At 40.6% G+C, this 11,506-nt stretch overlaps 1 protein-coding gene across 1 annotated transcript; it reads left to right on the top strand.

Annotated features, from left to right (window-relative positions):
* On the top strand, window positions 1–10,509 carry ATP6V0E1 (ATPase H+ transporting V0 subunit e1). Its single transcript, XM_034066607.1, has 4 exons — window positions 1–184; window positions 2,326–2,373; window positions 7,249–7,376; window positions 9,993–10,509. The coding sequence occupies exons 1-3, from the start codon at window positions 81–83 to the stop codon at window positions 7,340–7,342; spliced, it is 246 nt and encodes an 81-aa protein (XP_033922498.1). The 5' UTR covers window positions 1–80; the 3' UTR covers window positions 7,343–7,376; window positions 9,993–10,509.
* Window positions 10,510–11,506: the final 997 nt, after the last annotated feature.

Consider the following 11,506-nt stretch of genomic DNA (forward strand, 5'->3'; position numbering starts at 1 on the left):
CTGCGGCCGCCGTGAGGAAGGGGTGGGGAGGTGCCGTGCCCGGCCGCACCGAGCCGCTTCCCTCCGCCGCCGGCCCGGCCATGGCGTACGGTGGCCTCACGGTGCCCATCATCGTCATGAGCGTTTTCTGGGGGGTGGTCGGAGGCGTCCTGCCATGGCTCATACCCAAGGGGCCTAACCGAGGGTGAGTGACTGCGGGGAGGCCGGGGTCGCGCTGAGGGGCTCAGCCATCCTCTGCCCGCCTCCTCCCCTCAGGCGTGGGGAGCGGGCAGTGTGTGAGGAGGCCTCCGTGCGGAGCTGAGCCCGCACCTCGAGGCGGCGGCCTGGCCGAGGCGCGCCGTGTCCTTGCGGGCCTGCCGGGCAGCAGCGGCCTTGCGGCTGCGGCTCGCCTGGCTTCCCCTTTCCCTCGCCGCGGAGCCCCGCAGCGCTGTGCCTGCCGGGCGCGGAGCCGCCGCCTCCTGCCGCAGTGTTCCTGCGGGCTCCCCGTCGCTGGCGCAGCGCGGAGGGCGGGCGGGCCCAGGCGCCTGTGCCAGGCGGGCTCCAGCCCGTGGGGAAGGCCGGAGCCAGGAGCGGTGTCTCCGTGCCTTAGTGATCCGTTACGGTGTGGAGTTTTCCCCTCGAGCCCTGTAAACATCCGCGTACACGGCGTCATGTGGTGAGGCCGTCTAATGTTCAGTTGGTGTTTGAGCAATGACTTCCTTTTAGTTGCCTTACTTGACCTTCTTTAACTTACTTCACCATCTAGTTTCACACTGGATGAGGGTGAAAAAAAGTGCTATAATAGATCTCCTTTGTGTGTTTAAATCTGTGTTGGTGGCCTGAGGACAAAAGCGGGGGCATCCAAGCAGACGTTATTCCTGCAGTGGTCATAGCTGCTCAGATTAAAAGTAGACAAGTTTTTGTCTTTCTTTTCCCTAGGAGATAATGACTTCTTAACCTCTCTTCCTCTCTCTGACATCCCCTCTACTCCACAGGTACCGACTGTCTTTTCTCTTGGTTGTTTGTCTAAACTCAGAGGAATTTTCCTCAACTTCTATTTAGCTCTCGTATTTGCTGCCTCCATGTCAAACCTGGAGGGTGTTTTGTTCCCGAAAACTTGCCTGTCCTCAGAAATACCTTGGAAATATGGCTTCCAGGCATGGCCTTACAGTATGTGGGTCACCAACAGATGTTCTGTAGTTATGCCAAAAGGTAATTGTTTAATAAATACAATACAGGGCCCTGCTATATTCTATAACATGTAGCAAAACAACAGCAAATAAAACCCCAAAATGCTTTACCCAAAGCCTATTTCTGAATACAGTTGTTCTTTTTCTAACAGAAGAAGTTAATGCAGACTTTAGCTGACCTAAGAATTCACATTGCACAGGTTAAGGCTCCCAAACAGTGATTCTGGGACTCCCTGGAAAGGATGGGTTCCTGGAGCTTAATCCAAGGCTGTGTTAGCTTTGTAATGTTCATTTTTAAGTGGATAAGGTGGGTCTGTATTGATAGACAAAAAATATTAAAAGTTACCCATGTCACAAAAGAGTTAGAAGGAACTAACCTGGCATGAGGTTTTGTTCCTTGCTTTGGGGGAATAAATACATAGAGTGAAACTCCTTTTTATAGTTAGAAAAAGCCCAAATAAACAAAACTCCTCTACTTTGTTACTAAATTCTACTAGTTGCATAGATCAGTTGCTGCTAGGAAATGTCATTTCCTTTCCTCGCATTTCAAAGTCATGTGTGTGTACAATGTCATTTTACCATCTTCAGTTTCAAGAGCTGCTTGGTTCTTGCTTCTTTTCAGCTTAATGATGGTTTCTGGTACAGTTTCCTTTCAGCTAGAAAGGAAAAATCTTGTAGTTCAGATTCTTTGTATTCTGTGTGCAAACCCCTCACTCATGATGGAAAATTAAAATAATTATTTTTATACTGAATTTTTTCTGTAAGGAGAATTTTGCAGTTTTGTAAGAACATGTTTATCGCTTACTGTTAGCGTTACAACATCCAGCTTCAGTAGTTTATTAACTTGCTGGTGGAATTGACTATGGAATTGAGTGAGGACACTGCGTGTATAAGATTTTGCTCCTCTTCTGAGTGATTTTTGTTAAATATAGCTCTATACTTCTGTTTGTCAGAGCTGTGTCAGCTCTTCTGCTGAGCCTTAGCTGTGCCTCTGCAAATTATTCAGCTGGAAGAAGTTGGAACACTTGTGTTGAGTCACCTTCCACATGATTGAAGTTGAAGTTCTTCTTGTTTGCCGGGGGTTTTTTTCCAGTGTATCTTGTGGTCAGTCATAACATGACACCTAATCAGATGTTTCTCTCCTTCCTTTTTGCAGTGTTATCAACACAATGCTGGTGACGTGTGCTGTTTGCTGCTACCTGTTGTAAGTATAAATAATGTCTTGCCTCTTAACCAAGGCACAGTTCTGATGTAATCAAAAATTCCTTTTTTTATGTCCCCAAAACATTTAGGAAGCAGCTTTTCGAATGTGTCACGGATGTAGACACAATGGTATTCTTTGACAGGTCTTGGAATTCTTAGTTCTAAAAACCTTCAGCATGCTAAAAAAAAAAAATCCGGAAGGAAGATACTGAATGAAAACAAACAAACAAATGAATTCCTTTTGTTGTCCTCTGATATGTAACTGTTGAATTGTGTTCTGTGTTGACCTGATGTTGCTCCTTTCCAGTTCACTGGCTTGTTCACTCACGGGTGTAATGGCAGTGTGTCAATTCCCCAAGTTTTCTGATTTGCAGTAGAGTGATGATTTTATGCCTTTTTTGTTTTGTATAAGTTACACTTATTTATGCGGTGGTACTAACTTAAACCTACTGATGAGTTTTGCTTTACTTAGTTTGGTTGAATATTTTCTCAAAATCTGATAGGGCAGTGGGTGGAAAAACTTATATGGGTGGTTTTTGTATATGACAGTTTTTGTGACAGACTTGTGTGCTTTGCTGTATTAAGGCCATTTCTGTTTAAATGCATGGTATATTTTCAGGCTGCCTCTTTTCTGTAAGAGCATTAGTAAAAATAACAAAAAGTCTGGTTAGATCTTTAAGGCTAACTTGTAATAAAATCATTATTCAGAGTTCCTTTTGAACCTGAGTAGTATTTGTATTTTCCTGAAGTATTTAGGTCTTATGCTATTCTAAGGAGCTTAACATGAATAGAGACAATGCATCTCTAATCTCAAGAGTCATTCTTGGGAACTGGCAGTCAAAAGCCGTATTATCAGTGTTGGTATGTTCCAGGAGAGGCCTGTTTAGCTCCATGTTGGGTTAGCTTGTGCTACAAGCTTATGCAGGTTTGATTTAGATTAATAATGTGATATTCAGATTTTATACAGTTTAGGCCTATTTTGTTTTTATCTGAGTATTTAGCACATGAAGTCTTAAATCATTTTATTGGATGATTTAGAAGTACAGCAAATTTGGTTCAATATTTTGTATCTATGCAGTTTTCTTAATTAAAAAAATATACTATTGAACAGATGTAGAAGCTTGAAGAGATTTGTTGTACCAACAGCTTGAATTTGGGATTGGAATTTGAGAATCTCAGGGGTGTGAAGGCCTCCTTGACTGCATATAAAGTTTGGTGTTTTGGGGTTTGTTTTGGTTAAAGTTCTCACTTAAGTTCTCCCTACTTTGCATTTTAAGATAATTTCAAATAATGCTCTACTCTTCTAAAATCCTCAAAGCTCAGGGTTTGTTTTCCCTATTGGTTGAAGGATAGTTTCCTTGACGTCAAGGCCACGTGGCATCTGCAGAATCTGAATTATGATGTGAAATGTATTTGTTGTAGAATTTCTTGACTGAATGCCATGAACTCTTCAAATGTACAGTGGTATTTCACTTCTTAGTTTAATCGTTTTTGTACTGAAACAAACCTCTGATAAATCTTGTGTCACTGACATTAGTTGTAATCCATTCTTGCATGTCCAGTGAGGGGTTTCTTTTGAAATCTTATGAGCTCTGACTTGTTTTCTGTATTCCCTTTGGCTTTTGCCAGTTACACCTCAAAAAAAAGAAGCAACGCAATGTTCTAAACCATCAGTAGTTACACCGAACCATATAAATTACATATATAGTATCTGTTTGCTAGAAAAAGCAGGTTTTTCTTCTCATGTTCCAAGATAGAATTCACCTCATCGCAAGTTTTTATTTCCTCCCCTGAATTCTGTATAAAATCACAGAACAACCGTGGGTGGAAAGCACCTCAAAAGATCATCTAGTCTAACCTTTCTTTCCTCTGCTTTATTCAAGTATTTGTCCGTTTGTTCTTCCCATATTCTTTTCCTCTTTCAGGGGAAGCACTGAAAAATTTTCAGACCTTAATTCATGTGACAAAAGAGAGATCAATTTTTCATACTAGCTTTGAAGGAAGTCTGAAACAATGGTTTCTGAGGCTTCTTTGTTAGATACGTTAGGGTTAAAATGAATTGTGTTGTTCCAGATATGGTCAGCTTTATTTTTGTGCCCTTAGTAGGTGGCTGGTGCTGTTATCTACCTCTTTTGTAAGTTCTTCAGAGTTCTGCTAGGCCTACTTTCATACTCTGAGTTACCTTTCTGGTTGAAAATAAGGAAAAAGCATGTCCTGTCTTCATTAAACACCACTTGTCTGACAGATTGATTTGCATCAAGCTGAATTTGTGTTAAGTGAATTTGAAATCAAGCACATTTCAATTTAAAGTTCCTTCTTCTGTGTTTAGATTTAGCAGTGATCGTTCTGAATAACCATATTGATCACATGGTGTTAATTTGGTTGTCCTATGGAAAAATTTGCATGGGTAAGTGCATTGTTTGTGTACAGATATTGTACCCAGCAGCCTTTTGAAGGAGAATGCATGAGCCTCAGGAACCTGATAAAATATAAGGCAAAGGATAAGGAGCTACTGCTGTGGAAATTACAGGTTAAACCATGTTTTAAGATATTGTCGGAGTCTCAATCTATTTTGATGTTTCCAAACAGAACCACGATGTCCTAACAAGAGTACAGGGTGCTTGAAAAATGGTATTTACTGATGATTCTGAAAGGACTAAAGTACAGTTGCCCAAAATGGCATTTAAACAAAGATAGCAGGACCTTAATTTGTAATGTGCAGCATAGACAGATGGCAGTTATGGTAGAAAGACCTTTTAAACAATCTTCCTGGTAGAACATAAGGGACTTTAATTTTCTTGTCTGAGCTGGGGAATTAACACTAAGTGTTGTAAGTGGTATCTGGTAGAATTTAAGGACCTGTGGGTGGCTTGAATGCTGTATTTGATTTTAGCAGCTCTAGAGCATTGCACATTCGATGCAGAGGCTTGCTTTGTTTTGCTTTGAATGTTGTGTTTTGTTTTGCGTTGTCATGATAGAACATTGTATGATGCAGGATAACTTAAGCAAAAGCTTTTTCATTACTTACCTTGAATACAAGACAGTTGTAGAATTCAGTGCATAACTACTGTTTTGAATGTTGAGGTCCTAGCAGAGCAGGAAGGAGAAATATCCTGTTGGCCTGGAATTTTACTGTGGCTTGGAGCATGGATATCCAGCATGGTCCCAAAAAATAGCTTTTGAAAACTGTACAGTGATTGCCTAAAGCATGGTTATACAGCTGGGACACATCAATGTTTTGAATGTGCTTCCAGCTCATTTAGTTGACGGCCATGCTGGGGGTGAACTTAGGGAGCAGAGAGGTGAGATATTTGTACATAGAGTTCCTTCCTTCCATGCAACGAGAAAAAAATGTGCTTTAGCAGGCTTTTAGTGTTCCTACCCTCCTCCCACTTCTGTTAGTTCAGGATGCTAAAGGCAGATGGTACAGTGCTCTGGCACCCTTCTGTCTTTTGTATTTGAAAATTAACCCCCTTGCAAAATAAATGCCATGATATTTTTAAGAGCTAGTTTGCTTTTCCCTTAAGTAAATGTAGCTTCATTATTAAGGTGCTTTCAAAAGACATTGCTGTCATCATTTTGGATAGCAAAGTAGAAACATGCCAATAACCTTTAGGCTGACTGCTCCTGGTGGTGTCTTGCTGATGATTTAATTGCTCTTTAGAGCCTGCTGTGTATTTCGAGGCTTGCAGGACTGATAAGAGAGCTAGCTGCAGGCTCAGCACATCATTGTAGCAAGTCCTACTCCCTGCAAAACTGAAAGCAGCATTGGAAATAAATATTTATAAATTGTAAGAAGAATGAGGTGTTTTCTTTAAGTCTTTTGCCCCTGGCTGCCCTGGGCATTTTACAGCCAACCTGCACTTCATCTGCTGGTCAAAGCATCAAGGTTTGTGTGGAATTTTCCATGACTGCCTAAGCACTCTGATACATTTGTGGCAGCTCTCGTTACAAAGCTGCTCTGCTTTTTCTCCTCCTTACAAAGCATTCTAGAAATAGCAGACAGATGAGCCTGTGTGTTCGCTAAATGTGTTTATATAGTTAGTATTTAGCATAGATTTAAATCCATAGAAGCATCCATTGCTTTTTCTGAATCCTGTAATATTTACAAAGCAAATATATATTTTAACAGTGGAATATTTATTTCTGTTTAGTTTTCCTGGATATTTTCCACAAACTACATTCCTCTTGTTCTCTGTTCTGGCTATGGCTTCTGCAGTATTAGTTTGCGAACTGCTCTGATGACAAGGCTGCTGTTGCTGATGATTTGGCAGTGTTGTCATATTGGTTTTCTTATTGTGGGTTTGTGTGTTCCTGTAGCATTACACCCTTTTGCATCAGATCCCTGTTTCTTGACCTCTGTGCCAGGTTTAAATTCACATTTGTTCAGTCTCTGATGAAAAATATACTACGTCTGCAAGGGTAGCTTGTCATACGCTGTGAATATAAGAGCAAATGAGAGAGAATGTTGATTAAATGTTTTTGCTTAAAGGATGCTTCAAAGGCACTGAGAAAAGGGCTGTCTCTCTTATGTTTCTGTATTCTGAGCCCACAGATACCTGAGTTTTAGATGTCTCAAAACACTTGTCAAAAAAAAAAAAGGGGGTGAGAGAGATGCTGTCAGGCGGTTTTGTGTTGTTTTAAATTGAACAGGCCAATCCGTTTCAGTTGCAAAATGATTTGGTACCACCTCTTCACTGCTGGTACCTCACCTTTATGTTTGAGCTTGGGTGAAATTTTGATTTAATATTAGACCTTCCTGAAAAGGGTCTTTTTGTCTCTGATGGTACTTGTGCTTTGAACAAGCTTTTCCATTATTGTAAGCTTTGTGATCTGGCTGATGTTCTCTGTTTTGGGTTGGGGGGTTGTCTTGCAGTTGGCTGATTGCGATTCTGGCTCAACTCAACCCTCTCTTTGGGCCACAGTTAAGCAATGAAACAATCTGGTACCTCAAATACCACTGGCCTTAAGGATGTCTGTCCTGTGCTGAAATCTACTGGCTAGGTGAGTATGATCAGATTTATTAATATTTTTGGTACATTAAAGCTTCAGGAGAAATGGAGCAGTAGTTGTAGGCAGTGTGTTCAGAATTGCTAGCTGTTTTGCAGGAGAAATCTACCTTTATATAGGCTGCAACAAAACATCTTTTGGATGTTAAGTCTTGAATGAATATCATGAAGAGCTTGGTCTGAATTCTTGTCCAGTTATTTTTCTCTGCTGTCATGTCATGTGGTGCTGTGTTCAGCAAGCAGGGGTTTGTAAGGAGAGCAGAGTGTTTCTTCTGCCAATAAAAAGAAAATCAGGCTGTGGTGTCTTTTACTAGTGGGCATAAGTGGATTTCCTAAACTTTAACCATTGTTAAACCTCTCTAAGCTTACAACCATTTCACCAAGACCTGACCTGATTTCCAAGGCAATGTAAAGTTGCCTCCATTCATCTGGGAAATCAGAATGAGAACTGTAGTTAGAATTGTTCTGCTGTCAAAGTACAGCACTAACACTGAGCTTACAGATGAATGTTGCTTTGGGTTTTGGGTTTTGTTTGTTTTTTAATAATAGCCTGTGTGTAACTTTAATCATAGACAAGCCTGGTTGTTGCTCTCTAGGTAGTGCTGTTGGAATGCTGCTGTTGCAGTTCCTGGACATGCTTTCTGACTTGATCTGCAGTAAATACAAAGTCTTGTACTACAAGTACCATGATGTCTTTGGGTTTCTTTGGAGCAGAAGTATTTGGAGTTGAAGGTTCAAATGAAAGATAATCGTGGAAACAAGTACCCAGGATTTTATTTCTTATGCTGGTAACTGAATAACTTAGACATGCTTAGTTTTTTACCTGTTTGAGGTAGGATTTTTTGTCCTTTTAGGTTTAACTGCCTGCCCCTTTGCTGTTACTACATCTGTTTACAGAAGTCCAATAGTAGCAGATGACAGTTGATGTTACAGCTCAGTTAAATGCTGTCTGTAAAGCATCCTGAACATTTACCCTGAAGCGAAGCTCCACTGCTGCAAAGCAGGCTTCATCTGAATTGTGGTGTTGTCAGACTGGCATGTGTATGTGTCTGTGTCTTTTTTTCTAAGCAGCAAGCAGAAGCTAAAGGTAGACTCAGCTCTGCTTCGAGGCTTGTAATTAGCCAAGTCAGACAAGCTGAATTTCCTGGGTACATTTTCACTGCTCATGTGTTAACATATAATGAATGAGCTAGCTAAAACAGACCAGTGTATTCTGGTAATGGACATACAGATCTCTGAATCCTGAATTCAGCTGCCTGGGATCTGAAGTGATCTGAGTGTTGCAAGCAGCAAGGTGAAACTGGAGATGAGATATAACTCTTGGACTCCAGCTGCCTGATAAAAGAATCAGGCTTTCCCTCTCCCTTTCAGTGAAGAATTTTCCAGAGAGCTGAAGGTAGACATATACTGAGGAAGAGAGGGAGCTAATGTGGGATGGACAGTCAGTTTATGTGAGGAGCTGTCATTTTTTAACATATTAGTGAAGAATTTGAGGCCTAAATAGCACACACACTGTTGTGTTCTGTGAGGCAGATTGGTTTAACCTTCGTTCTGTCTGATTTTATTGCCTTAATTTTGGAATAAAATGAAAGTTCTCGTCATCTTGAAACAAATGATTTTTAAAAAGTAAAAGCATATAATAGTCTTCAAATATCCTAGTTAAATGTTATGTTTTCTTGCTAGAAATGTGCTGTTTCACAACATACCATTCTCCATGATCTTGTTTGAATTATTCTTGTGTTGAAAGAGCTGAGCAGCAAGGAGGTGGCTGCCTTGATCAGGCTGCAGTGCCCTGTCTTGTGCTGTTGTGTACCTCTGCACTCAGAACCTCCTGTTGAGTTTCTCACTAGACAGGAGCTGTGAATTAGACTCCATCTGACACTGCATGGAATCCCATAAATATAGCTACTGTTTCATGTTTGGTCAGTTATTTTTGGCTTTTAAGAAGTGTTTTTCCAGCACTTATTTTACTTGACCAACAGAACAGGCTGAAAATGCACACAGAAAGCATTCTAGTGAGGAACTTCTACAGACATTGGCTTGATCGAGCTGTGGCAGATTACAGAAGATTGGCCTTTCTTTTAGGTCAGTATCCCTCCAATTCAAGTGATGATGATGTATCAGGTGACTTGTCAGCATAATCAAGTTAATGGCTTAAATGGCAGCACATAAGAACATGCAGACTTATGTAGCTGTGGTTATGTGGGCTGTACCCTCTTCTAAGCAGTGTGACCCAACGCCACCTTTTCTCTGCATATCTGTCGATTTAATCTGTGTTCTCAGACCAGGAATTTTCTTCATGCTATTAAGTGCAGGAAGTGTGATCCGGATGACTGGATGCTGCTACAGTACTGAAAACTTTCTAGGAAATAATCGTTCTGCAGCTTGTAATGTAATTGCAACTACTTGCAGTACCTTAAGAAATGAAACTGCAAAGAAAGCAAGAAAGTAGATACTGTTCTAGAAGGTCCATACAGGTGAGTTATCTACAGTTCTTCACTATTTCTCAGTGCATTTGTGGAATGGAAATTGTTGTGGCTACCAACCAGGTCTTCAATTGGTCAATTGTCTCCATGGAAAGCAATAACTGAAGTTGCCTCTTGCTTTGCAGGTAAAGAAGAGATTTTCTCCAGATGAAACACTCCACTGCCCAAAGATGCCCTTAACATAGTCGGTTGGATACCAAGCCTGCATTAATGCCTTAACCTTTCTGTTGTGCTTCAAATGGCTTGTTCAAAGCCCTATATTTTTTTCCTACTATACCTTTAACAGTGTGCCTAATGCAGTTTATACTCCTCTTTGGTGCTGTAAATTTTTGTCTGTTAACTTCATATGTGATGAAAATTTCTAAAGTTTTTATGGGTATAGCTTTACTGTTAATTTTTCTCACTCTACAGGAAGACTGTATATATGTTACAAGCCTTAAGTTGTCTATTGCTGTGCTCTTCACCTCTCTTCTCTTTGATTGCAATTGGTAAAATATCTGCAATAAACTGTATGAGGAGAAGACGAACAGTGGTGCCACATGTTGATGGCATTTCTTCTTTTAAATGAGTTGTATTCTTGGGAAATTTGGCCTTAAGTTTCTTATGCCTGGAAATAAAACTAATCTCTGCTTTATACAAAAAGTTCTTGTGCCATGTTTAACTGTTATGATGTGCATTTTAGTGGGTTTAATCAGACAATACTTAGCCGGAGTTGAGCTGAGGAAACTTTAGATAATGTGGATAAACTGTAATAAATTCATGTCATGTGATGAGGATACTTTTGCTGTTTCAAGACCTCTCAGGTAGTTCTAAAATAGGACTAAGCAGTTTAAACTTGCTGGGAGGTCTGCAGGTAGAATTGAATGCTTACTTAGCTCAAGCCTCTTCTCCATGTACTTCCCATTGTCTAGTACTGGGGGGACTCAGTAGCAGAGATAGCGTGACCAGTTTGGATGAAGCGTGAATAGTAATTTTGATAAGAGATTGATTTACTCCTTGTCCTTTTTGTAGGATACATATAGCAACAAGCACTTTGAATTCAACAGCAAACATAATTGTTTTATACTTGGTTGACACTTGCACATGAAATTGCAGGCCTGATAAAGCACATGGTAATGGAGGCCAGAGATGAAAGATTGCTGAGGCTCCTTGATGCTAGCTGAGTCTGTGGGCCTGGGACTGAATTTAGGAAGTTGTGTGCTAAGGAATTACTTCATTATATGTAAGTACTGCTGCATCACAGGAATCTTCATGTGTACTTCTTGCCTCTTTACATCATGGCCAGAAAAACTGCAATTATTCCTGACTGTGTTAGATTCTTGCGTACAAGATGTAATGGAATGGTTTATTTTTTTCCCTTTTGGATAGCGCTGTTGAGTTGTTCAGTGGGATAATACTTGTTACTGTACAGGAAATGCCCACATCCTGACAGAATGCTGTAACTTGTAGTGTTTGAAAACTGAACAACGTGAATTGCAGAAGTACAGACATGTCCATTATGATACAAATCAGCAGAGCAACTGCTGGGCCTGGAATAGTGGGGTTTTCCTCAAGTTACCTACTACTGAGAGCTATACTTTAACATGTGAGAAGTTGCTCTATAGTCTGGCAAATAATTCCGAAGAAAGTTGGAAACCAA

The sequence above is a fragment of the Melopsittacus undulatus genome, chromosome 10 (assembly GCF_012275295.1).
Source record: "Melopsittacus undulatus isolate bMelUnd1 chromosome 10, bMelUnd1.mat.Z, whole genome shotgun sequence".
NCBI classification, from domain to species: domain Eukaryota; kingdom Metazoa; phylum Chordata; class Aves; order Psittaciformes; family Psittaculidae; genus Melopsittacus; species Melopsittacus undulatus.

Bases quoted from the DNA above. Each gene is read 5' to 3' on its own strand.
- ATP6V0E1 (XM_034066607.1), top strand. From the start codon at position 81: ATGGCGTACGGTGGCCTCACGGTGCCCATCATCGTCATGAGCGTTTTC. The intron at 185-2,325 runs GTGAGTGACTGC...TCCTTTTTGCAG, and splicing joins CCCAAGGGGCCTAACCGAGG to TGTTATCAACACAATGCTGG. The intron at 2,374-7,248 runs GTAAGTATAAAT...GTTGTCTTGCAG, and splicing joins GCTGTTTGCTGCTACCTGTT to TTGGCTGATTGCGATTCTGG.